The sequence below is a fragment of the Dermacentor albipictus genome, unplaced genomic scaffold, assembly GCF_038994185.2.
Source record: "Dermacentor albipictus isolate Rhodes 1998 colony unplaced genomic scaffold, USDA_Dalb.pri_finalv2 scaffold_26, whole genome shotgun sequence".
NCBI classification, from domain to species: domain Eukaryota; kingdom Metazoa; phylum Arthropoda; class Arachnida; order Ixodida; family Ixodidae; genus Dermacentor; species Dermacentor albipictus.
Genome location: NW_027225580.1, coordinates 518509 through 546496, shown reverse-complemented (window position 1 = coordinate 546496; position 27988 = coordinate 518509). Strand labels below are relative to the sequence as shown.

Genomic DNA, 27988 nt, shown 5'->3' with positions numbered 1-27988 from the left:
CTCCTTCTCTCGGCTTTCGACCAAAATCTGGTGCTGACTTCCATTTTCGCTGCGTCCAGCCTACAGATTTCTCAAGTCGCTGTAGACTTCGTGCGTTTAACTGCTCCAAATCTTGTATCTGTTTGTTGACTGCGGCCATTTCTTTTTCAAGCACTTTCTGTTTTTGCTCACGCTCTTGGCGTTCTTGCCTAATTGATTCCCGTTCCTGTAGTTTACTTAGAATTCGTTTTCCCATTTGCTCGTTGAATTTCAAATCATTGTTACTTTCGAGAATGGTCTTACGAATCTCTGATTCCGTCAAGTCCTCCTCTACGTCTACCTCAATTTCTTCACACAACCACAACAGGTCAGCTCTCGTCAAAGACAATAGGACCATGGTCGCTACCTTAAGCTTTGGCCCTGCTGTCGCACAGCACTTGAGGCGACACCCACGGAAATCAGAATGCAAATAAAAGATCCCAGCGAATAAAATAAACAAACAGAGCGAAATTGAAGCCTGGTAAATCTTGCAGCCAAAACCAAATGCTTACCCACTGAAGCAGCACCATATCACCAGTCCTCCTCCGCCGTATCCAGTCAATTGCATGAGGTGGTCAATCTCAAGTCGCCTCCAACCTGATCAGGATACCGGTCGGTCACCATGTGCCAAAGTCCGTGAGCTGCCGTTGCTGCCTGCGAGTCGTAGGCCGATGTATGAGCCGTAGGCCGATCACACCACTGCCATCCAGATGTAGGAGTTGTCGGACGAACTCGCCGCTGCCACCAGTTGTAGCGGTTGCAAGTGGAGTCGTAGGGGGGGGAGCTTGGGAGGACAGGACTACGCGTGCACGATTTATTTACATAGTAACATTAGAACAAGAGAAACCTTCGACAGTCTAGCGTGGCTCCCACATAGAACACGCAAGACGAAGCATACAACGTCACATTGCTTCTCGAGCACGAGCACAGAGCATGATGACGAGAACACCCTACCAGTCGACAATCAGCTGCTTATAAGCACTCCGTTCTCCCTAGATCCTTAGGTTAGGGAACAGCAGGTCACCGCCAATGCGGAGCGTCCAACGTGATCGAAATTGACCCGCCTTTTTGGAGGAGGAGGGCACACACGCACACACGCACACACGCACACACGCACACACACACACACACGTACGCTTTGGATTCCCAGAACCCGAGTTGAGCGCGTCCTCGTAGCCAGGTGGTCACGCATGACCCCAGCCGGCGCCCCCAAATTCCAGAGCTGCCTTTCTCCTGAAGTGGACACGAGTGTCAGCATACTGCGACGAATCCCGGGGCCCGAGGAAAACGTACTGCAAAGCACCATTTTGTTAGGGAAGCTCTTCTTGCTGCAGAGAGACCATGAACACCCGGCAAATCAACCAACAATACCTGGGGCGCCATACGTGGCCAGCCCTGCTGCCGTCGCCGATTCTCCGAACGAGGTGCATGGTGGCTTAACACTGCCGTAGTCTCCAGTTCTCTCCGAAGGAAGCTCATGGTCGGTTAGCGCGGTCGTCCTTGCTGGTTGTCTGAAAGGCGCCACCACCGCGGGTCGATCGAAGCACGTGCAGCGGGCTGAGATAGCCTTGCAGAGCAGTACCCTTGCAGTCCGATCCTAACAATTCCAAGACTGGTGCAGTGCAAGATAAATCGACTGATGAACGCAGGTGTGCTTTTGGAAGCTTTGTTACTGCTTCTGAAGGGCGCGACGTATGTAAGAACACGTACAAATGTTCCTTGCCACTAAGCCTAAAAGTTAAGGCACAAACAATCATCAGGAAAAAGTGTGCAGTACATACAAAAGGTGTGACGGCGGTGACTACGTATTCAAGTAGTGAGATATGTTGAAGGCAACGGAATAAGAATGTTAACTTGTGATTCATCTATGCATCGATCAATATATCCATCCATTCGTCCGTCCATCCATCCGTCCATCGGTCCATCCGTCGATCCATCAGAGGTGGTGGGTAAGTCAAAATCGGCGTGTTAACAAAAGGCAATGACTAGCGACTACAACACTCACTAGCACTCTGTGGTGTCAGGGATTTTTCGGTCGTTTCAACACTACAGTAGTTATTGATCTGTCCGTAAAAGCACTACCATTGTACTGTGAATAAACGACTTTCTCAGTCCGGCAAATTTTTAGAAGTGCTCTTCGATCAGAACCGCAAGTGTGCAAACAGATACAGTGCGCGTAGGCTAAGAGCAAAACAAAAAAATAAATAGGAGAGAGAAGTTTGAATTTTTTCCCCTCAACTCTCAATGAAATTTTTCCGTTCAAATGATTAAAAATAGAGCCTTAAAGAACATGCTACGGGTGCAAGCATATTTTGTGTTTCTCTTCAGCTTCCTTTTCATGGATACGTGAACGAGTACATGGCAATAGTGGTTAATAAAGTACCCGCCATGACATGGAAAGGGGCTTTCAGAGATTAAAAGAACTGCAGCGTCTGTTAAATTTATAATTGCCATGGAGTATATAGTCTGTTTATTCTTACAGGTTGAATGAGTGATGACGCAGAATATTGTAGAATTTACCCGGTATGAGAGGAAGAGAGTGGTCGAGTATTTTGTTTTTCCGAGGACATGATTGCCAAGAAGAATAACCATGAACTAAATTATAGGATAATTGTAGTAAGAGTAGGGTTGAACATTAATACGCAGCAGACAAGGGCAATGTTCAGTAGCCGGGCAAGGGAACAAGAATTTGTGATCGCCGGTCAGCCTCTTGAGTTTGACCAACACTATGTTCACCAATCACAGGGGACGCTGCTCATGAAAAGATCATTTACAGAATAATAAAAAGGAGCTCAAGCGCATACGACAGGCATTGCTAAATCTTCACTGGGAACTTACTACTGTCGTTGAAAAGAAGCGCGTCCCATCATTGCATTTACCGGTGCTAACATATGGGGCAGATTCTTGGAGGTTAGCAAAGAAGCTAGAGAACAAGTTAAGTACCACGCAAAGAGCCATGGAACGAAACATCTTGTCTAACTTTAAGAGACAGGAAGAGAGCGGTGTGGATCAGAAAGCAAATGGGGCATTTGTAGTTGTAATGAAGAGGAAAAATTGCAGCTGAGCTAGTCATGCGTTGGTTAGACAACCGGTGGACCATTAGAGTTACAGAATGGCTGCCGACAGAAAAGCACTGTCGAGCACGGCAGGAAACTAGGTGAGGTGGTGAATGAAAAAAATTTGCAGGCGTAAGCTGAAATCACCTAGCGAAAGACGTGGGTAGCTGATTATCGCTGGCTGAGGCCCTCGTCCTGCATAGGACATAAAAATAGGCTGCTGCTGCTGCTTCGAACAAAAGCCTTTATATAGCAGAATAAAGTGTGGGTTGCTGATTTTAGGAAAGAGAGGTGATCAACTAAAGACTATTCCCATTCAGGCTGGCCCAAGACTGCGTTATAATGTTTGATTCTCCACACAAGGCAATATTGTAACCATGATGAATTTAACTGCATAGGATTGTAGAGATACGAGTGATGGATTCGGATGGTGCAAAGTTTATGCAGTGCAATAAAAACAAAAACAGGAAAAGGACACAAATGACATGGACTGGCCTACGCAGCATCTTCTACGCACTCTTCATAAGGAACTGCCAATGGAAAAGCGGTCCACAAAGTGTGTTCCAAAAGAGTTGAACGCCGATCAGAAATAACAATACGTCCTTGCTTCACTCAAGATATTTTCCCATCTTGAGAATAATTCGTGTGATTTTGTGTGTGTCTGCTGACTAATCGATGAGTAGTTCACGAAGGCACCTGAAATTTCGACAATAAAACAGCGCTGCGAGCGTGATGACGAGTGTGCCTGCGATGTGGAATAAATAGTCTGTCAATTATGTTCACCAAAACAACGTAGTGAATGCGAACTGCGATTGCGAAGTTTGGAATTGCGTGCACTTATCTGAAATACATGACAGGAAACGCTGCCGAAAGGCATTGTGTTCCTTGAGAACAAGGTTACACTCCGTATGACAGCTATACAGATACATAAATTATACCAGCTGTGCTGCGAAGCAATTCAACACCCCTTTTATTCTGCGAACGAAGCTCCTCCCGACCTTCTGTTCCTAAAATTGGAAAACATTTGAAAGCAACGTATTTTGCAAACAATAATCGCATCCTCGATGCTGTCAGTACGTAGCTTTGAAATGGAGACAATTTTTTTTTCCAAGAATGAAATTTCTTGCAGCATCGTTGTCGCAACTGTATTAAGCTTCCAGAGGGTTATTGCGAATAGATTTTTCTCTATCTCGCTGCCTAACCTATCTAGGATAATATCTAGACTAATAATCTATGAAAAATCTATCTGCCTCCCCTTCCACGATTGTCTGGAAACTTTTCAATAACGCTCTCGTATTGCTAGGGACTCTGAGCCTCAATTATGTTTCACGAGAGATACAAATACAAATACCTTTATTTCAACATCAGGGATGTTAGGGGTGCACCGAAAAAGTCTATGACTGGCTTGACAGAGGGGCGCACCCCCGTACATAAAAACCGGCAGCAACAGAACACGGACAGAACAATAGTAATAAAAAAAGACTACAGCGCATAGGTAAACATCATATTCAATAAATATTAGTGAACATCTTCTTGCAATAACAAATAAATGAAGGCGGCAGAATTAACACGAAACGCTCAGGAACACTAAGAATGCAAAACGAAGAATAACAATAAGACAAAAAAAAAGAGGAAGGAGGTGCGCAGTAAAAAACACCCGTATCGTAAGGTTTTCAGTGCTCATTGCGCCGATTAAGAAGAGTTGGTATTATATGCCGGAGCATTTGACGACCGTAATTAGTACGAAAGGATGGCACATGCCAGACGTCGTTGTTACGTGTTGTGTAGTAATTAGCTTTGGGCCGTAAGTTAGCTGTGTCATCAAAGAATGTGTCATGATTTTTCCGTTTTCTTTCACATCGTTCACTTAGCAATAAATTATATAGGTCATTAATTGGTGTTACTTTTAATGATGCGAAAAGAGGTTGAGTGTGAGCAGTAAACGGGGCATTCGCAATGATACGAATGACCTTTTTTTGTATTTTCTGTAACCTATATGTATTTCACCATGTTGTTGTACCCCACACCTGATGACAATATGAAAGGTTAGATAAAAATAGTGCATTATAAACTAAAAGTCTAACACTCAGAGGTAGTAGAGAGCGGACTTTGTATAACATCCCTATGCATTTTGCAAGTTTTTTAACCAGATTGTCGATGTGTATGTCCCATGAAAGATTCCACTGCAGTGTCACACCCAGACACTTTACTGACTCCGCTATTTCAATGCTTTGAAAACCAAGCGTTAGTGTAGGTAAGTGTTCTAGTGGTTTGTTCTTAGGTCTAAAAAGTACAGCTTTAGTTTTGGTAGCGTTAATTTTCAATAAAGATTTAGTACTCCATTCGACCAATTTGCGCAGAGTTTCATTAGCGTTTAATGTCAAGTCATTAAGTGTTTTAGCCCTAAAAAATATGCTGACATCATCTGCATACATTATACATTTAGCGCTGTTGTCAATATTCACAATGTCGTTGATATAGATGTTAAAGAGTAGGTCCGAGAATACTGCCTTGCGGCACCCCAGAATGAATGGATCTAAAGTGCGATGAAGAATTGTTAATTATAACCCGTTGCTGGCGGTGCTCTAAATATGTTATTAAAAGCTGAAGGAATGTGCCACGAAATCCATAGCGTTCAAGTTTAAGGAATAATAGGTTGTGATTTATGGAGTCGAATGCTTTGGAAAAATCCACGAAAACCCCGAGAGTTAGTTCTTTTCCTTCAAATGACTCTAATATAATTTCCTTCATGGTTAATAATTCTGTTTCTGTTGATTTTCCTGCGACAAAACCAAACTGGGAAGCTGATATGACTTTGTGCTTGTTAATAAAGCTTGTAATGCGCACTAGTAAAAGCTTTTCAAAACATTTCGAAAAAACTGGTAAGATCGATATAGGTCGGTAGTTGGAGAAATTATTTTCGTCTCCTCCTTTAAAAATTATGGTAATCTTGGCAACCTGAAGCTTTTTCGGGAATGTTCCTGAGGAAAATGCCAAGTTTATTATGTATTCTAATATCGGTGCAAGTATGTGCGATGTGTACTTCGCTGGCAATATTTGGAGGTCGTCAATATCTTTATTTTTACTGTTTTTCAGCGATTGTAGGACCGACAGAACTTCGTTAGTTGTAACAGGGGTTAAAAACGCGGTTTCGCTAACCTTTTGACTCATGCTGCTTAGGTATTGGTGGGGCTGCCTGATGTCTGCGATGGACACGAAGAAATCATTGAAAGCATCTGCTAGTTGAGAACCGGATAAGTGAGTGCCATGTGTGACTATTTCATCTACTACAGTCTTCTTTTTTAAGTTGTGCAAGTTATTGAGCCTCCCCCAAACAATATCGGAGTGTTTTATTACTTCGTCGTTAAATTGGTTACTCATATAGTTCCTTTTGGCTTGCCGATTAATACTGTTAGCTTTATTTCTCGCAGCCTTAAACTTCTTCAAATCGTCAATATCTTTTGTTTTTAGAAAGCGCTTAAAAAGTATGTTTTTAATTCGTACTGCCTTTAGGCATTCCTTGGTTATCCACGGCTTACGCGCCTTCAAAGCTCGCACTCTTGTTTTGTATGGAAAAGTCTCACAATACAGCTGCTTGTAGGTGGAAATAAAAGTACCATAAGCTTCATCAACAGTGGTTTCCTCATAGACGTTGCTCCAGTTTACTTGCGACAGTTTATCATAGAACGTTTGTAAAGTAGTCTGGTTTATGTCTTGAACACGCATAGCAAACCTTGTAGGTTTGTTAGGGGGAACTGTGTGATTTGTAATTAAATAAATTGGTAAGTGATCACTAAGATCAGCTGCCAGTGCACCGGATATTGACAATTCATCACATGCATTAGTAATGAAGGTGTCTAGTAACGTTGATATTTCGGGCGTAATGCGTGTTGGTTGATTTATGATATTGAAAAATGCGTTGGTCTCTAGTAAAGTATAGAACTCTTGTTGAAGTGTTGACTTTTCAAGCAAGTTTATGTTCAAGTCGCCACCTAATATGAGTGTGTATTTATTATCATTTACCCAGCTGAAGTACTCGTCCAAAAAATGAAGAAATTTGTTACTGCTTCCCCTGGGTGGACGGTAGGTGACAGTAAAAAGCAAGGAATTAGATTTTAGGGCAAGTACCTCGTAGTCGTCGGTTACAACACAGAAATCGTCAAGTAATTCGCATTTTAAAAACTTTTTCGACAGCATCGCAACCCCCCCACCTCCCTTAGAGCTCCGGTTAAGGAAAAATGTGCAGTATTCAGGCAGATTAAGGACATCAGAGTGGCTTTCGTACCATGTCTCAGAGATCATGACAACGTCAAACGTAAAGCTAAAGCTGGAAAGAAGGGCACATATATCATCGCTTTTGTTTCGCGCTGATCGAGCATTCAGATGCAGAAACGAAATGTTACCGCTTTTTGTCTGATAACGTGTACTCAACTCGTAAGGTGTCAAGAGATCATAACTTGAAGCGTTCACTGAAGCCATGATCTTGGAGAAGCGGTATGTTGCAGTCTATTAACGGTGGCCCCACGAAGAAGCCAAAAGAGTTTAAAGAACGAAGCTTTAAAAAAGAAATGCCAATGTAAACTGCAATGGGCATACTTATAGCATGTAACAGAGAATTTTTTTCACGACGTCTGTGCACAAGTTGTACACTTTACAGGGCACGGCATAAGAGTTAGTAAATTTTAAATCTACATCGAGGAAGAAGACACTACAGACTATTTTAGTACAGTCATCACACAGGTATATACAAACCTCATTATTGGTTAGTCTAGCATCGCTGGCAGAAACAAGGGTTAAGATGACAAAGCAGTAAATAGCTGTTTTAAATTGCAAAGTGTCAAAGTATTTATACTGAAGTACACAAACAAGAGAAGTCATATTCATATGTTTCCAGTTGTTATAGTTGTCAAGTAACATTCTATATTGGTGGTCCATGTGCTGATAAGAAAAACGCTTAAGCGACCTTCGCCAGGTCATCCTTACAGGTAACATGCAGGATTGAAGAGTTCTCACTTTTGCGCATTAAAATCTTTCCTTGCGATACCCACACGTATTTCCAATTTTTCTCCTTTTTGAGCTTTCGAGCTTTACCCAGCAGCATCTTGTTCTCGGCACACAAATGCTCATTTATGTACACGAGGTCACTTGTGTCAAATCCCAGTCTCTCTGCTTTGAGAGTTTTCTTCCGAGCAGCTGACAGCAACTTTTCACGAGCAGTTCTTGAGAAGAACTTTAACACAACATTAGGTTTCTTCTTATCTTTCGAAGGCACACGATGAACTACATCAATGTCACCGTCAGTAACACTTGTGCCCAGACATTTTGCAATGTCCGCAACAACCTTGCCTAGGTCCTCATTAGCTGCAACCGGAAGTCCTTGAATTTCAAGGTTCATACTTCTACTATATTGTTTCAACCATAGTCGAATTAACAAGCGAGACGCGCCCATTATTTTACTCGAAGGAAAGCAATGTCAACTTTGCAGCGCCTTTTTCATTCGAAAAGAAAGTAGCAGCCACGTAGAATACGGCATTGGTTTGGCTATCCCGCTCGTTTGTTTCGCTAATACTTTAGTGTATATCAGATTTTGGTCAAACCCACAGCACGCGACAGGCTAAGAATCGGGTGGTTGTACGCGCAGCCATAAACTCCAGAAAGTAAAGCTTGCAAGCTAAATCAGCAATTAGAAGGTACTGGTTAATTGAGAAGTGAGAACAGATGCATGGTCGATTATATTTTAAGATTATTCAAATATTCATTGAACAATTTAAAATGGAAGCAACTTTGAAAATATTAAATGGGAATAATAATGAAAGTAAAAACTAGCATTGTATATGCTTTGTTGCTTGAATTAAATATCCGAAAACGTAGAACACCTCCCTTTCCTGAAAGAGTAATATCCTAGCACTTAAAGTCCAGCAAAGTTTATTAAGTGGTGCATCGCGAAGTATTTTTCATTGCAATATAAACCGGGAAAAGGTTTGCAAAAATGCCTACCAGTTGATTATATTCCTGGCAGAATCAGCGTAGGAGCAAGATCACCAGATCAGACCTTTGTAATTATATGAGTTGCGGTAGAGTACGGCAACGTAACCTGGCAATCATAACCTTTGACAGTTTTTATGGGTACCTCTGGGCTTTCTTTGGAAACCAGAGTTACGTGAATTTTGTTAAGGAGGTTCTTGAAGATTCATTGTAATCTCTATGAATAGAATATATCCGGTACCTAACCACTTTAGTGTTCGCCGACAATCGGATATGCTTGCTCTATACACAGTTGCTCGCGCTTACGAATCGACCCCTTTGGTGAAACGCAGAGTGACCCAGTGCACATAGTAATTCAATAACTTTTAGTGGCAAGTCAACTAATGATGGTATTACTATTAAGAGTAGTGATTTTGGTGCAGCTGCAAGTGATGAACTGGTGTAAAGAGAATCTGTGGTAATACGACCAGTCAATACATTCAAAGTGAGATTGCGCAGCGCGACAATCATCGCCAAAAGCCAAGCTAGAAAACCTGGAGTTAAAGAAATATTAATAAGGCTGGAGAAAATACCTACCTCACCGTCCCCTTAACCACTGAAGTATTTGTATTCCTTACATTGCGAGTTCCTACATGCGCAAGGTCATCTTGCAACCGATCAATTAAATACTTGAATCAGTTAGATACGGAATTTCGGGGGACGGTATCTCAAAATATTATTCTAATATTCTGACTTCATTGTTTTGACAGAATTAGATCTCGGATATACAACTTTAAAAGCTCCAATTCCGTCTGTCGAAAAACGATCTATAGATTTTCACATCAGAGCCACCGACCAAGAAAAATTTTGGTTAAGTAATAATAACTTGTTGAGATCGTCTTAGCAAAAAAATGGTCAAGCTCTCGAAATGTTTATACTTTTAGAATTAGGAATGTACAGGTGCGGCCAGTGGTAGCGGTAACACGGGAGCCCGTGGCAGCGCAAGTGAAGCGTTCCTGCGCCTCTTGACTGCGCCTCGTTAAGCGTTGCTGCGCAGGTTCAGTCAAAGCGATAGGCGGAGTGCCTGGCTCGTACTCCGCTACAGTTCCTCACTCCACCACTACCACTGACACCGCTTCGATGTTCGCATTGCCATGTTTCCAATGACAACGGAGTTTTGCGACTAAAAGGGGGAGTCCAACGACAAGATCGATTGCCGATCCAACCAATGGATTAGCATGACACAGCTTAGCGCCGTCAAATCCCACCACACTCAAAGACACTGGAGACTCGGTGCCACCGGCGTCAGTTGTATCAGCTCAACGACGTCACGCTCGTCTTAAGGCGAAATCGGCAATCTGTACCATCACGTAAATCAAGCCTAAGAGCCAGGTCGCGTACGTGGCTGTATTCTTCTTGATGCAAAGGTAATAAAAAATTTGAAGGACACTTAAGCTTCTCCTTCAAGAGTGGAACGCGAGAGCGTTCCCGTCGACCCGCCAAGGGGTGTAAGACAATGGGCTAGGGCGCGGCGATCATTTACGAGACGCCCCGCATCGGACGCGATGAGCGTCGAGCAACGGAGCGTTCGGCGCGGCAACGAAACCTGCGTCTGAGCAAGCGGAAGGAACCAAAGAACTCGGTGTCTCGGAGGGGGAAACCATACACGCCAGCCAAACGTCGTGATCGGCACGGGCAGAGAGATAGACAGATAGTGATCTAAAGAAAGGAAGGACGCTTGATTCTGCAACCCGTGAGGGAGCAAGGCGAAACGTCGTCGGGGGAGAGGGAGTCCAGGCCGCGACGCGCCTCGCACCGGTCCCCGCACAACCCCAATGCGCTCATGGCGCGCCACCTGTCGGGGCAGCCCCGTACATTGAGAGGAGGGGGTCTTCTGTGTTTGCCGCTAGATGGCTCTGCGTGTGCGGAAAGCGCAGAAAAAATGTAGAGGAAGCGCACTTCGCTACTCGTGTAACTGCGACTTCTGTAAGTTACATGTTCATAATTACCGATATACACCGCAGTATAACTTTCTAGACTCGTTGCTAAGGCAACACCGAATTCACTAGAGGCGCTTTTGTACCGCTTTGAAGCATCGAACTCGTGGCTGAGTGGTCACGTCTCCGTCTCACACTCCGGAGACCCTGGTTCGAATCCCACCCAGCCCATCTTGCAAGTTGTTTTTTATTCATGAAGTGCCTGCCGAAATTTATCGCTCACGGCCAACGCAGCGGACGCCGACGACACCGGCTTTTCTGCGACACAAGCTCCTTAATGCTGTCGCGTTAAAGTGCAGCTACATCCGCACTGCCGAGAATAAAGACCACTACACCTTGTCGCAACCTCAGTGGATTCATGGCATCTACCGAAGGACACACTGGCGTCATTATATTGATGCCAATTTTCTTAGATTTTTTTGTTTATTTTTATTTATATACACATACAGCTGGCTCACTTTAGACATAGCATAGATGGGTTGCATAACCTATGAACGGAAAAAAATGTCAACTAACATGGTTGGGCAGTCCTTTCTGATTAGACGGCGATGAACGCAGGGAACCATCTGAGCTATTCCATAATTAAACAATGTGTGGTAAAAAGAAAACTTAAAACAATCTATTATTGGAACGAAGGCATCTATGTTTAATGGGCGGGTACGTCGGGCTGCTCGCGCACTAGGCGGGATCAGTAAGATAGGTGCTTCAATGTTAGTCGATACGCGCACGATTTTGTGCAGCATGACTAGATGGTCACACGTGCGACGAAACGACAATGGCTCCATTGAAAAGCATGCGCGTCGTATGACGGGGAGAACATGCGGCCATAACGGCCACAGATAAATCTAACAGCCCTTTTCTGAATGGGTTCTCAGCTAGCACTCTTTAGTGCCGGGTCTTAAAGTTCGTTTAGGCATACTAGTTTTCGCAGCGCTTTAGGCGAGATTGCATTGGCATGATTATGCCAACTGAGGTTAGTTGTGAAAGTAGCTACAAGGTATTTGAACGCGTTAACTTTGGTAATACTGTGCCCTTGAATGCTGTACGTTAGTTTTAGGGACTGTGTCTTGTAATAGTTATTGTCACGGTTTTGCTTAAGGTAATGCTCATCTGCCATGGGTTACTCCAGTCTGAAAACGATGAAAGTATCTTGTTAAGCTCCTCTTGATCTTGAAGAGTACGAATGTTGGAATAGAGCATGCAATCATCTACGTAGAGACATTTTCACTTCTGTGTTTCTGGTTACTTCAATAATGTCATTAACATATATGATCAATAAGAGTGGCCCGAGAACTGAGCCCTGCCGCACCCCCGACATGACCTGAGCTATAAAAGAGGTTTTGCAATTAAAAGTTACGGGTTGGAATTGGGAGGTGCAGGTAATCGGATATCTTGTCAATTAGTTTATTAGCAGGAAAGATTGCTGCAAGTTTTAGGAGCAGTTTTTTTATACCTTACCGTGTCAAATATTTTTTTGAGTATTCGATGAAGATGGCATTAAGCTGACCGCGGTTATTCAGTGTTACGACTACGTCAAGCGAGAATTCTAATAATTTCGTTATTGTGGGAAAACCTGCTCAAAAACCATACTGCTGCGGGGGTAGAAAGTTATTTGCCGATAAATACCGAGTAGTGTGCTTATCGATGACGTGCTCGAGAAGTTTTCAACCCGTGGACAGAAACCATATAGGTCTGCAGTTAGTGATTAGCTGTTTGTTGCCAGATTTGAAGACGGGAATGATGCTAGCGTGTTTCCAAACCCGAGGAATTGTTGACGCCTCGAAGGATTTGTTATATATAACTATCAAGTACCGGGCCTTTTATACAGTGTATTGCTGTGAAAATTTGTTTCGCACTCCGTCAGTTCCAGAACTCTTTTCTAGTATCGATTGTTAGTAATAAGTTCTGAACACCAGCGCAAATTAGAACAAGAGCAGGAACTCTGATTAAGTATCGCTGACGCAAAAAGGGAGATCGGCGCCGTCATCCTGACAAAATGCAGCCTGAAAATAAGTGTTGAAGGTTTCAGAATTAATCAGAGGAAGGGTGGACATTAATTATGAACGATGAAGTGCCATAGGTTTTCTTTCATGAATGTTGATAACGTGGCGTCGAAATAAAAGTGTCCCACTTCATGCATTTTAGTCCTTAATTCGGATTGAAGCACGTGCACTATTGACCTGTGGTTGCCCCGTCTCACGTTCTTGCATTTCCGGAGCCTGTCGATGCCCCTGATAATTTGGATAATGTCCCTATTATACCAAGGGTGCTTCGGGTTGAGTTCCACACACTTCTTGGGAACAAACTTCGAGAGTCATTCCTTAACAACGTTGCGAAGCATATCAAACAACTCGTCAACACTGCAAATGCTGCTACATTGTACAAACCCGTCATAAGAGGATGCTAAAATACCAACAATGCAAGTGTTATCAGCATGGGAAAAATCATTAAAAATCTGTGTATCAGGGCTATTGCGCTCACAAGTGACACCAACCTTTAACAGAACTCCCTTAAAGGGAAGCTGAAGCGGTTTTCAATTTCCATGAATTGCTGGGATTGGGAAGAACAGACCTAATAATTTACGGTTCCGAAATTTTTTTCTTCGTTTTGTTAATATAAGGGGCGGAAATCGCTTTCTAAATCACCCCCGCGGACACGCCCCCATCGCTTCCCGGAGCGCCGGGTGAGGAGGTTACCAGAGGAGAGAACCGGCGAGAGTGACGTCACTGGCGGGGACCGAGCTGCCGGACCGGCGTGCTGGCATGCGCTGGCATGCCTCTTTCCGTCCTGCGCTTTACTAAACGACGCTACAAGATATTTGCCGCCGCCGCCGCTCACGTTTGTTTTGCGATTTTCGTAAACTGTTCTTTCCTTCTGTGCTGCGTGAGTGCCTACAGCCAAGGGCGCCCAACATGCCCTCGTTCTGTGCAGCAATCGGCTGCGCGAACACGCGCGGGCGAGACGATGTGGTGTTTCACAGGTTCCCGAAGCACAAGAAGCTTGCAGCGCAGTGCGGTGAGGAGAGATAAGTTCGTGCCGACGAAATCAACTGTGCTGTGCTCGGACCATTTCCGCGATAGCCGGATAGCCTTACGACAAATGCGGAAACGCGTTGTTGCTAGCGTTGCTACACTCCGTTTCATACATCAGGTGCAACGCTGTGGAGGCTTGAGATACTTCTTGCAGTGGCTGCATTCGCACTTAGAAAAAGTTCGGTGTTTCTTGACCCAATTTTTGAGAAAACTTTTCATATATAAGCTCAGTTCTGAATGAAAAAAAAAAGAATTTACCCATAGAAACAATCCGTGTACTTATACGGCTGCTAACACGTTCTTTTAAATCAATTTTCTTTTCGGCATTCTTTAATTGCAGCCCGTCGCGGCAGCTTCACGTGCATGCTCGCGCGAGCAAATGCCGCTGGCACGCTGCGAACCATAGACGGAAACGCGCGCAGTAATAAATTTTGGTAACCGGACTTCGTGCGTAGCTTCCACAGCGTTGCACCTGAGGTATAAATTGGAGTATAGGCTTGCCTAGTGACATTCGACGTACGGTTGCAGTTATCATGTGTACCACACGGCGGTGCTAAAACTGCCTAATATCTTTATGTCAGCACTAGCATGGAGCGCGCATACCGATTCTTGATCGAGCCACAATCGCAAAGTCGTCGAACCATATTCTGAATATTGCACATATAATCCCCCTGACCATCTCGATCTGGATGTGTATGATAAGCAACTTCCATGACTGTACCTTGCAGCACTGCATGTGCGCGCTTTGAAACGCGGCACTTATGTTCGCGATCGTGTATCAACGCTCAGAAAACCACGGGACTTCAGACAAGCAGCGGCAAAGTGCTTGACATCGCGGAATTGTACCCGTGTTTACAATCTAATGAGAAGTTAGTGCTTCGGCATTCTTCCAGCAGCAAGTTCCCACTTACACTTTAGCGCATTTTTTCTCCCGTCATTGGAACGTGCAGCTACACGAAAAAAAAAAGCATACGTAACAGCTAAGATTTCCAGCGCGCGAGAAGGTGTACACATCGCTCTCGCTTTTGGCACACTCAACATCGTCGTCGCATGCCGCCATCGTTTTCCGTATCGGCTGTCGGTTCGAACATGTACGGCGAAAATACAAGCTGTCCGAGACAGCGAGAACGTTCCATAATGCTTACAACTCAGCTATGCAGCCAGAACAGAACAGCGTGCTACGCTCTCAAACGGCGGTGCCGACCGGCGACTGCCGCCACTGACGTCACAGCGGCTCCGACCAATCACGGGCAACAGCGGCGTTCGCGCGATACCCTGAGGCGCTGGTGCGCGTTTTCATGAAAAAACAGCCACTTGCGCTTGTTTCCGCCCTTTTTGAACGAGATATTCGTGTTCAGGGGACTCAAAACTGTAGAATGCCGCAGAGAACTCATTTTTTTCGAAAAGTGTTTCAGCTTCCCTTTAAGCGCGAGACACATGGTGCGATTTTCCGTGCAATCTGTCGTACGGCGCGTCGTGCGCGACTAGCGGCATGTGGCGATTCGGGACACATGGTACGAATGAGCGAGCGACGGGTAGCTCCGCCCAGAAACGGCGCCCTTGCGTGGAACTTCGGAATGCTGCATATTTAGAACGGAAAGTGAAAGCAAATGTATTTGCACAGCGCTCTTGTTTGAAACCAGCGATGTCAATATGAAGACGTCTTTGCGAAGGCTGTAGACGTGTTTCCGTAAGGCCATGTTCTTAGTGTCGGCCCGCCGATGGGTAGGAGCCGGCAGGCATAGCTCGCTGGGCCATCCAATCCGACACCGGTGGCGCTTGTGACACTATAGCTTGCAGCTCGTATAACGAAACGCCTGTGTTAGTCGGCACAACGTGTACACAGTTTTGTATCGCCTAAATTTCAGCACATTTCATTTCATCGGCGCCAACAGAAGCAAAGGAGCATGCCAGGCGAGCTTGCGATCGCTGGGAGATGGTGTAGGCCTAGCTCGCCGGCCGTCTATTCGGGACCGAGGGCCCTTGCGATGCGTCCGCAGCTCGTAATAAAGCGTGAACACTTATGTTGCTCTTAAGTGAAAATACGGTCAGTTTTCCTGGTGCCGTTATTGCAATGAGTAAACATGCCAGTCAGGCGAGGCGCTTCGTATAGAGGATTCCTGTCGCGTCTGCGCTGACCGCGTCCGAGTAGAAATCACGCCAATGATTTAATATTTCGCACAACTTTTTATAACACACACTCTTTCGAGGTCACTTTAGAATTTATTTGGGTCAGAAACAAATGGTAGCCGATTTATGTGCCGCCATTTGCAGCAAAACAGCTCCGCGTTTCGACCAGGTCGAAAAAAAAAATAGGCATGGCCGGAGCGGCGAGGCGTTCGCCAGCCGGCCCCGCCACGCCGGGTCTACCACGCGGCCACGACGTTCACGCTACCGGCACTGTCAATGGCTGCGGTCGTCCGACCGATGCGGCAGTCTAACGACAATATTCAGCGAGTTGGTCGGTTGCGCGGCGGATGCTGTTGAGAATCTGTGGAGTGCGGCTGCCGATGCAAATGGTCGTACGACCCAACGCACCAAAAATCGCACTGTGTCTCGGGCTTTACGAACGGACAGGCGTTAATGGTTTGGCAGTGGCATCCGTTTTGTGATAACTTCTGGTTAAGGAAACTCAGGTCTAGAATCGGGTTCTCACGGGTAACCCTACTAGTAATCTGTGTCAGATCTAACGACAAAACCAAGTCAATAAGCAAGTCACAAATTGGCCTGTCGCGACCATACGAAACCGATGTACTCCAGTCAGTACAAGGGGCATCGAAATCACCAGTAAGGATCAATTTACAGTCATGAAGCTTGTGTTTTATTACATAATCGCAGCAATCGGGAAAAATATTTTTTTCGAAATCGGGACGCCGGTATAAAGCGCCAGCAGCCACCACAAGTTCACCGATATCTAATTTGCACCATACCCACTCAGTGTTAGGAGGACTCGGTAACGCTACAAAATCAATGCCTTTGTTTATAAATAAAGCTACCCCGCCACCCCTACTACATGACCTGTCACATCGCAAGACATTAATTACGAGGTAGGACCTAGCCTTTCGTGACTCAGTCGTTAAGCAAGGTCTCAGATTAAGGATGGTTGACGGCATTCATTTAGCCAATTGAAGTGATCTATCTTGTTCAGTAGGCTGCGGGCATTTATATTCAAAAGGGTTAGGTTGTGTCTATCACGAAGTCACTCTGTGCTGTTAGTGTGTATGTTACTGAAATTTTAAATAAACGACTTGCTAGCGTCATCCCACTAGTAGCGGGCGCTGTCTGCTATCATAATGTGAAAGCTCAGTCGAACCTTGTTCGCGTTCTTCCTAAGCTCGACAGAATTACCCCACAAAGCCTTACGTGTCTGCCGCACACGGAAAGAAAAATTCTCACTGATACAAGTACCTCACACTTTGAATTTAAATGAATTCTTTAATATCGAAGCTTTCATTCTGAAACCAAACAACGTGCGTATGACAAGTCTTCCCATTTTTTGTGCACCGAGCCTGTGACAGCGCACAACACAGTTACATTCGATTTTCGATGTTGTGGAAAAGAGCTTCAGTACCGCGGAAAGTAGTTGCTCAGAGGTTTCAGCCGATGGCTTAGGCAGGCCATGGATTTTAAGCTTTTCCGACGTGAACAGTTTTCTAAATAGTTTTTTCTATCCTGTAGCTTGATGACTTCTTTAAGGTCGTCGACTGCTTCTCGAGAGTATGCACACGCTGGTCGACGTTAGCGGTGCCCGACGCCCACGCTTCTGTCTTCGAGGTCCTATATTCGAATGCATCAATTTGAGCGATCAGACTTACTAAATCTTGGCTTGTTCTTGTTCGCCCTTCCAGCAGTTCCCTTAGCATACGTTCATTTCTTGTGTCTGGGCCAGGGTTTGTCTCTACGTCACCCGACATAATTAGCAATATTTTCAAAGGGTACAACAAACAAAATGGTACAAAAAAGGCACTCTGCGTTCGGCAGCAGTAGCAAACAACGATGGTCACTTCTGAAGGAATGTACACTGCGTCTGTAGCTTACCTGCAAGATGAAGCAAGGAAAGTTCAGACAGCCGTTCGTCATGCCGCAACCGGACCCACTGAAGAACAGAAGCCGCGAGTCTGTATTTATATCGTCCTGTGACCACGTGAGTGTTGCAGCACTAGTCCGCCATCCAGTGTTTGACCAGCACCGATGAAGTTCATCGTCGTCGATTATCAGGTTCACAGGTGACACGAAATCACGTCCTGTTGAAGGTGGAATGCAACTTCATACGTGCCGGACTGTCACGCAGTCGACTCACGGAAAAATCGTAGTCCTTCGGATCGTAAAGGCCCATGCAAGCAGCGATCTGCGAGGTGAAGCAAGCCAAGTTCCGACAGCCGTTTGCCATGCCGCTACCGGACTCGCTGAAGAGCAGAAGCCGCGAGTCTGCCTTTATATCGTCCTGTGACCACGTGAGCGTTGCAGCAGTAGTCCGCCATCCGCTTTTTGACCAGCAACGATGAAGCTCATCGTCGTCGATAATCAGCTTCCACGTGACACGAAATGACACGTTGCATTGAAGGTGGAATCCAACTTCAGATGTGCCTGACTGCCACGTAGTTCACACACGGAAACAGCATAGTCCTCCGGATAGTGGCAGCCGAGGCAAGCAGTGATCTGCAAGGTGAAGCAAACAAAGTTCAGACAGCCGTTCGCCATGCCGCTACCGGTGGTCCTGTTTTACATGACACTTTGTAAAAGAACTGCCGCGTTCTTGCGCCGCTTCATTTTCTTCGTAGAAAGTCGCTGCGCGATGGTTATAATATACTCCCAGGGAAGGAAAGCTGTAGGAAAATCGCCGAGGGTGATGTGACCAAGTATTAGACGCTCTTTGTCGTCGTTTGCCTGAAACACACAAGCTGAGTGTGTCACTTCTTGAATGCCTCATTGTTTCCTGCCACGCTGAAGTATGGCACGACTGTGGATGAGAGCAATGCAACCCAGCGCCAATCGCATCATGTGCTCAAACAACTCAAGGTGGATACGTCGTCCTACAGGAGCGGTATCCTCAGACGATAGCTCTCGGGGTTTCGGATATTTCGCAAGACTTGGCATTAGACGCGTCAAAAGGTACGGTCGACGGTGCACTTGGCACTCTGTAAAGCTAGGTAACGTTACTCAGCCCTGAATACAGTGCTGGCATAAACGCGGACGCGTCTGGTATCTACATTCTTAAACAAAATTACACCCTTTCGTTTGTACCTTTCCAAAAAACAATAATCGTCATCTGTCTTGCCCGTATTTCCATTCTTTAACGCTGAGAGTCCGGTAATTCCAAGTCGCGAACGGCATGCGTGTTATCAGCATGGCACAGCATTCTCGGCAGGAAAGTAACGAGCGCAGCGTTTTCATGAAAGGAAATGCAAGCAAGGCAGATGACGATTATCATTGTGCGGCAGATATACACCTCAAATGGTGCACGTTTGTCGAAGAGTGTATATAGACACTAGCACGTGCGCAGCGAAGGTAGCCAAGGGGACGAAGCGTAGCAGACGATGCGGTGAGTGCTCCGCCTTCAGCTGTGATTGCTCCTGCACCGCAAAATTTCGCCAGGTGTACTGCGACGGGCTCCCGTTTCCCCGCTAGCTGTGGCCGAGCTGGTACAATATATAAGGCTGGGCAAATAAATAATATTCAGAATACGAATACAATATTACACACTTAACAGTCGTATTCAAAAAGGAACTATACGGTATATTGGAGTATTCAGAACTAACCGAATGTTTCGCAATACTAGACTGTCGAAGTATTGTTACTGTTCTCCATCTAGCAAAAGACACGACAGCAAATTATCGGAAGTGAAACTCGAAGGAGGGCAGAATCAAAATACATAATGCAAGCTTTGTTTTCAGGTTCGCAGCGGATATTCTACGTGACAACATGTGAGCTTTGCTTCTAGTCTGTCATTTAGTAATTTTGGCAGTCTAGACATGTAGCATTTTTATCTTTTGCGATATGGCCAGTTATCTTTCTTTGCAACAGGCCATAATAATGTGTTTACAGTACACAAGTCCGTGAGCCGATTTGTTTGTTTCTTTGTTTGTTTTCTGTTTTTTTTTCACTTCTGATCGTTTTTCATCATCACCAGCAGCAGCCTGGCTATGCCCAGTGCAGGGCAAATGCCTCTCCCATACTTCTCCAACTAGCCCGGTCACGTGCTAATTGTAGCCATGTGGTCCGTCCAGACTTCTTAATCTCATTCGCCCACGTAACTTTCTGCCGCCCCATGCTACCCTTCCCTTCTCTTGGAAACCAGTCCGTAACCCTTAATCACTATCGGTTATCTTGCCTCCTCAACCGTTATTCAGTGTTCTTGTAAACCTTCATTTCATACGGGAGTCTTTTTTTATTCTTGTAAAGCTTGCTGACAGCCAGGATCTAAAGATGTTACGGGGATATTTGAGCAGCTAGAAAATGAAGGAACGCAAAATATACACTGGAGATTGGAAATGAATATTAGTGTTTTTGTGTTTAAAGCTCATTCTTTCTCCTAAATAGCGGTCTTGTAAAGCGACAAAAATTCTTTGCCTAATTCAGCCGATTTGAGCCTATCTATCTATCTATCTATCTATCTATCTATCTATCTATCTATCTATCTATCTATCTATCTATCTATCTATCTATCTATCTATCTATCTATCTATCTATCTATCTATCTATCTAACTAACTAACTATCTATCTATCTATCTATCTATCTATCTATCTATCTATCTATCTATCTATCTATCTATCTATCTATCTATCTATCTATCTATCTATCTATCTATCTGTCTGTCTGTCTGTCTGTCTGTCTGTCTGTCTGTCTGTCTGTCTGTCTATCTATCTATCTATCTATCTATCTATCTATCTATCTATCTATCTATCTATCTATCTATCTATCTATCTATCTATCTATCTATCTATCTATCTAGCTATCTATCTATCTATCTATCTATCTGTCTGTCTGTCTGTCGGTCTGTCCTTTTACGCTGACTCAGTGACCCAAGTTGTTTGCCAGTTTGGTCCACTGGGCATGTCGCCGTAGTCGTTGCGTCATCGTCATTACAGCTTCGTCATCTGATTTTTGTCATGCTGTTGTCGTCACGCCTGCTACGCCAACCCAGTCGACAAAGTAGTCTAATAGCATGTGCCACTAAATATGTGCTCCTGGTTGTGACGCCATCCTGGCCGTTGCATTATCATCATTCCAGCTTGGTCGTCCGACTCTCGTCATGCCTTCGTCGTCAGGTCACTGTCGTCACACCATCGTCGTTAGGCCGACGTGGTCGTTCCATTGTCGTCACTGCAGCTTCGTGGTTCGATTCTCGCCATGCTGCTGTCGTCGTCGCGCCATCGTCGTCATATTCTTCGGGGTACAGTCGTCGGTGCGCCAATGTCATCATACCCTAGTCAATATTCCATTGTCCGGATACCGTTGTCATGCTATTGTCGTCATCGCCATGTCATTATGCAGTTGCTGTCACGCATTCGTTGTGATGTCGCCGTGAGGCCGTCATGGTAGTTCCATGGTCATCATATAGTTTAGTCATCTGACTCGTGATGCGTCGTGTTCGTATGAAAAAAAGTCATACCGTCGTCTTCAGCCTTTCGCTTTATCATCGACATTTTCAGAAACATCGCGTTGTCGTCATTCCGTCATACGGTTTTTCTCAGTCCATCGACGTCATTCTTTCGTTATTCTATAGTTATCATGCTGCCGTTACATAATCGTGATTAGGCCGCCGTTGTCCCGCCGTTGCCGTCATTGCGTCGTTATCAGACAGTCGCTGCGGTGCATTCCTTGTAATACCGTCGTCGTCAAGCAGTTGTTATGCCACCGTCATCATTCCAACTTCATTGTTCGGTTGTCGTCATACTGTCGTCGCGCCAGGGACACCGTACACTAGCCGTCATCTCATTGTCTCCATGCCGTTGTCATCATAATGCCTTTGTCGTGCCATGGATTTCATTCGTTTTTCTTCACTTTATCGTCGCCATTGCCTCTTTACCATAATGTTGTCGTCTTGCCGCCATGCTCTTGGGAAACCTTTACAAGCGAGCGCCATAGAAAAGTGCGCCAATACCGGGGACAGTGAATGCCGCATGCAGCGAAATCAACAGACAACTTAAAGTAACCACTAATGATTTTAAATAAACGTGACTACAGCATTATCCTGCGTCGCTACATTGCTTTAATGATTTTTGTATTACCATCGACACTTACCATGAAATAGGTTCCACCATAATATTTCTGGACAGGCGTAAACGCGTTTTGGACAGGCGTTATACCTTACTATACAGAAAAACATATTGCTGCTGTGCATACGTATGTTCATCTGCGTTTGACTGTTCGATATTCGATTATTACTATTTTTATTTAGAACAACTGGTGTACGCCCACCTGTAACAGGGTAATGTTGGTGAGCGCGCATCAATGATATAAAGCATAGTTTGTCACAAACTGAATGACTCCCAGGCACATACGCAGGGCCTACACATTCAAAAAGGACTACAGGCATAGTTTCATAGCAGCGTTGCCAGAAAATAAGAAGCACCCGAATTCTGTCTATGTTGGTCTTTTTTTATCCTAGTCAGCCAACGGCGACGAGAGCGAAGAATATGAAACGTCATAGCGAGACAACGAGGAAGCCACAACCGGTCCGTGGAAGCTCGCTATATCGTGAAGCAAGGTAAGCGATTAAAGAAGGAAGCAAGCGCCGACCCTCGAAAAAGCCACGCATGCCAGTGATTTACACTGACCGGGATTACTAAGCCTAACGACAAGAACAATGAAACACTTGGAGTCGGTGGGCTACGAAACCCGCGGACGTGACAAGAACAACACATGTGGCAGTAACGGAACACCTGGGAAGGAGCACTGCAGAAGGTGCGATGCAATAGGTGCGACGAGAGGCCGCCCACGCTCACGAGCGGCGCCTCTACCAAATAATTATATGAAAATTAACATGCGACCGAAACCAGGGCTCCTGTAGAGACTTCAAAATATACGAAATATCAAGAGCGCTTGAACGTGCAAGTGATGTGCGGAAACGTGCAGATGCCACGAGTTCCTGCTGCCTCTCCGCAATGGATCCAACATCAACCAACAAGTTGCAGAGAAGGTACTGAAAGTCAAGGCGCTGTTACCCAACAACACCAACATCCTGTGAATGCCTACATTTCTGCACCCGAAGGGTACGTCAAGGTGGTACATAGACTAGAATGTGAAACCCCTGAAGAGAAACCTCTAAAGAACGTAAGCATGCCCATCCAGGGCGTCACAATCGTCCCAGCGTACATGCTGGCAAAATTTGAGATGGCGATGATAATCTTTGAGGGATGAATTGTGCCGCATTTTATGTATTACTATGGTGGTGAGATGCCATGTGTACCTTAACAAACCAAAAGACAGTACTGTAAACTGTGGAAAAGCCAGGGACACCGAATAGAGGTCTGTCCCACACTCACGGTGAATGAGTGCAGTGATTGTAGAATGGGGGAGGGGGGGGGGAGCGCGGCGTCATCCCACAACGGCAATGGAATGCACCAACACACTTAAGCGGATCCCCTAATGAGGCAAACCAACGCATCAGCAACCGAAACGTCAAAACGGTCAGCAATCCAAACTGATCCTTAAGCGGCAATGGTTCAGTACGAATCGAAAGGAAAATGACCTATCAGAGCTGACCGACGTGGGATCATGCTCTATATCCCGATCCAACTCCCGGGACCGCTTCAGCTCAAGATAGGGCAACCGAGGAAAGGACCATGTGGCAGCCCTACAATGGCAACAACATAAGTACATGAAGAACAAGAATAAGAAGAGAAAGAAGACGTCGTAGCAGCAGCAACAGCAAGAAACAGCATTGTAAGCTTGGCAGCAGCAGCCACTGAAGCTCCTCCACACCAAACTCACACTGCACTCACACTGCACTCACACAACTCTTAGGACTAGAGCGAGAATGAGAGTTATTGTGCGTAAGGATGGGGGATGTAGAAAGGGAAAATAGGCCACTTAGAAGCCTACAAAAGCAGCAGCAACATCAACCGCAAGAGAAATGCACTCGAACCTCCCTTGCAGGACAGCAGTAATAACTACAGCGCGCATCAAAATCGAGTGAAAACACCATAGTTGTTATATCGATTCTGAAAGACCCTATAAAATAAATAGTTCCCTCCATCATCGAGCAAGTCATGGCGGAGGTAGGCAGACAAGTAGAAGCTGTGGAAATTAAAATCTAAGCGCAACAAATAGAATTCACAATGTTATTGAGAAAGGATACCAATAAAAGCCACATAAGGAAAAGAGCTAAGAAAGCATACAACAGGGCCTAAGGCAGGGTGAGCGTGAGACAAGTATCCGCCGAGAATGCCTAACCAACCTGCAAAAACTATATGAGAGTGCGAGATATGGCAATGGAACTTCCGAGGATCCCGACAGAAGAAGGGACAGCTTGTATTCATGGTGGCCAAGCAACATATGCCACTAGCTGTCATAGTCATACAAGAGGTTGGAGTTAAGCCAAACCTACAGGGTTACCATACTCACGGGGAAGACGTCAATATGCAGTAAATGTAAAGTGGTGGCATTAGCCTATACATGTATAAGGGCAATAAAGCATAAACCAATAGGAGGAATCGAAATACCGCATTCCATCCCAAAATCAAGAATCATTATAAAATGCAAGAAGCACAGTGACTTCGTATTAGATATTTATTGCCCCGCTAAACAAGGAACACAACCTTCGATCAACTCTTTAGAGAAACAGTGAAACTAGCGAAACCCAACTCGTTAAAAGTGGTGGGTGACTTTACACCCGCAGTAACAGTCACCAGTCAGTAACAGCAAGCAGCAAGTAATACTTAAAAATTACACGTCTACTTGACAAATTGTACTAACTGGCGTGCCACAGGGTTGCGTTCTTGGGACCGTACTTTTCTCACTCCACATAAATGATCTCCCTGCAACGCATAAGCATTCACAGGCTTTGATGTATGCTGACGACACCGCTCCTGTATTTGCCGGAGGCAGCCTGCTTCATATACAGGATAAAAAAAATGAAGAGTTAGATAATGTTTTAAGTGGTTTACGTCCAAGGAAGTGACCCTTAGACTAAGTGAATACAGTTTTTCATTCCAGGAAGAAAAAGCTCAATACTGAAGTACTAGACATATAATTACGAGGTACAGAACTACAAGTTGTCTCCTACAAATATTTCGGTATTTTCTTTGATTCAGACAGGCATTGGAAAACTCACATTAAACACTTTTGTTGCAAGCTTGCTTACGGATGTTATATTCTTAAGGCTCGTGAATGTTTCGAATATCCCATCCTACGCATTCTGTACTTTTCGTTCATACAGAGTCATATATTTTTGTATTGAGTCAAGGGACAACAATTTTCTAACTTACTTCGATTATGTACTCTGTCTGAAAAACGCGCATTAAGAATTACTTCTTCTCGGTGTACACAAGCCAGTACGTACTTGTATAGTTCATTGCATTTGTTGCCAGTGCATGCATTATATGAAATGAAAATTACTGAGGTCATTCATAGTATTGTCGAAACCAATGATCCGCTTCCTATTACTTTGGTTAAAATCCCACTGCGAAATACAAGAGCTGCAACTAATGTGTGTTTTAATCTGCCTCCGTGACATAATCTGTACGGGAAAAAGCTCGTGGAATTCAACAGTGCACTTGTTTGGAATTCTCTGCCAATACATATAAAAGAAGTCCTTAATTTTAGGTCTGCTGTGAGAAAATGCTGTTTTGAAGAATACTGTCGATAAAAGTACATTTCTCTATATTTACATTCCTGCTTAAGTTGTGTATGTCAATTTCATTGTTATGTATTTTGTCTGTTTTGTTTGCTCGCGTGCGGGAAGGATAAAAGAACACTGAGTTTATATTTACCTTCGTGTCTGATTTATGTATGTTAATATTATTATAAGTGTTAAGTCTGACCTTTTTGTTTGCTCGCGTGCTGCGTTTCATACCCTAAGTTGACTATGGACCCGGGACTAGCCAAAAGCTATGGGTCCAGTAATGCTTTTGTATTTTGTAAAATACGTTGTAAATAATGAATGAATGAATGAATGAAAAAGATCCAAGCTGACGATGGCTAACGCAGGATGCCAAAGGGAAGAACATATCTATAAAAATAAAAGTGACAGGCATTGCACTCCTAATGGATCCAGCAATACCAAAAAGAATAGGAAGCAGTAAATCCACTGACACAAGTCCGGCTCCAACCACGTGCAACAATTCTGAAGGTATGGTGTGGTGCAATACCCTAGAGAATCTAGGCACTGACCACCACATCATATACAAAACGATACACAAATCAGAACTGTAAAAAGATTGGCGCAGCCAAAATAACAGACTCGCATGAGTTTAGAAAATCACCGGAAGGAAAGATAACCGTCACGGACATAGCAAATTAAAATTAACGATGCAGTGAAACAAGAAGTCAAAAGAAAAGGTACAAAACCGAAATAACAGGCACAAGCCAGGCCCCTGTGGTCGACTACCATCTGTAACCTCTCTGGGAAGCAAGGAGAAGCCTTACAAAAAAAAAAAAACTGGCTGTGGCTTAGCTAAGGTTAAGCCCAGGATGCGAAGCATACTAGCCTTTATTTTAACGCGACAGCGTTAAGGAGCTCGTGTCGCAGAAAAGCCGGTGTCGTCGGCGTCGGCTGAGGCGTGCGGCGCTTGCTCAGGCGCACATTTCGTTGTCGCGCCGAACGCTGCGTTGCTCAACGCTCACCGCGTCCGATGCGGGGCGCGTAGTCACTGTGCCGTAGCAAAGCCACCTAGAAACAGTCTCTGTAGCACGCCGCAACCTTCGCTTCTCATTCCAACGAGCAGCTCTGTCTCCAGGAGGCATCTCACCTCGTGAGTGTCTAGCAGAGGCAAGCGCAGCTGCTTATATACCGCCGCGACGCCGCGAGCGACGGCGCGAGTTGGAGCCCCGTTTCGCCTCTGTCGTGACGTCACGGCGTCACGTGGTCAGCCTTGAAGGCGACGCCGCGAGCGACGGCGCGAGTTGGAGCCCCGTTTCTCCTCTGTCGTGACGTCACGGTGTCACGTGGTATTGAAGGCGACATTGCCGCGCCTGAGGAGCTGGGTTGAGCTCTAGTAATATTCTTCGCATAAAAGATCGAAAAGGGAGAAACGTAACAACAAATGAAAAGCAAAAATCAAAGACATCACCCAGCGTGCAGAATACGCCAATCAACTAGCCTCAACCAATTGGGCCTGATTCTGCGATTCACTCAAAGGACCCCTGAGTACGGCGAAAATATGGAACATACTGAAAGCCATGATTCACCTCACAAAGACGAAAAGTGAAAACAGTAAATCCTTCGAAACATTAATAAACCCATACCCTTGTGCAAAAGAAGATCTCATTGTAGCAATCCCTAAAAAATGCTTTGCGGAAGACGGGACAATACCTCCATACGAAGGAAGGTATAAAGGATCACCGCAACCAGAGCAAGACAAGCATTTCAAGGAGGTAGAAGTCAGAACAGCCATCTTAATAAGAAAAACAGCAATACAGCTGCGGGCCCAAATAAAATAACTAACGGTATGATCTGAAACCTAAATGAAGAACGTATTGTAACTCTCACGAAATACATGAAGAAACATTGGCTTGGAGGCACTGTGCCGTTACAATGGAAATGTGTGAGTGTGGTCATGGAGCCTAAACCAAGAAACGGTTAAGCATCGACAACCTGAGACCGATCTCGCTAACGTCCTGCTTAGGAAGAATCATCAAAAGACTGGTAAACGCCAGACTCCTAAATCACCTTGATAACAACAAACTGATGCCGAAAATTTTGCTTTCGCCCACACCATTCACTATAACATTTTCTACCACTCTTAAAAGAAGAA

At 44.9% G+C, this 27988-nt stretch overlaps 1 protein-coding gene across 1 annotated transcript in view; it reads left to right on the top strand.

Annotated features, from left to right (window-relative positions):
- The first annotated feature begins 22878 nt into the window (after positions 1-22878).
- The window catches only part of LOC139052512 (tissue factor pathway inhibitor-like), a 55742-nt gene continuing 50632 nt past the window's right edge, over positions 22879-27988 (top strand). Inside the window, exons 1-2 of the mRNA XM_070529629.1 lie at positions 22879-22976; positions 23148-23211. Of these exons, the coding sequence (XP_070385730.1) occupies positions 22879-22976; positions 23148-23211 (162 nt within the window). The remainder of the gene's footprint in view (positions 22977-23147; positions 23212-27988) is intronic.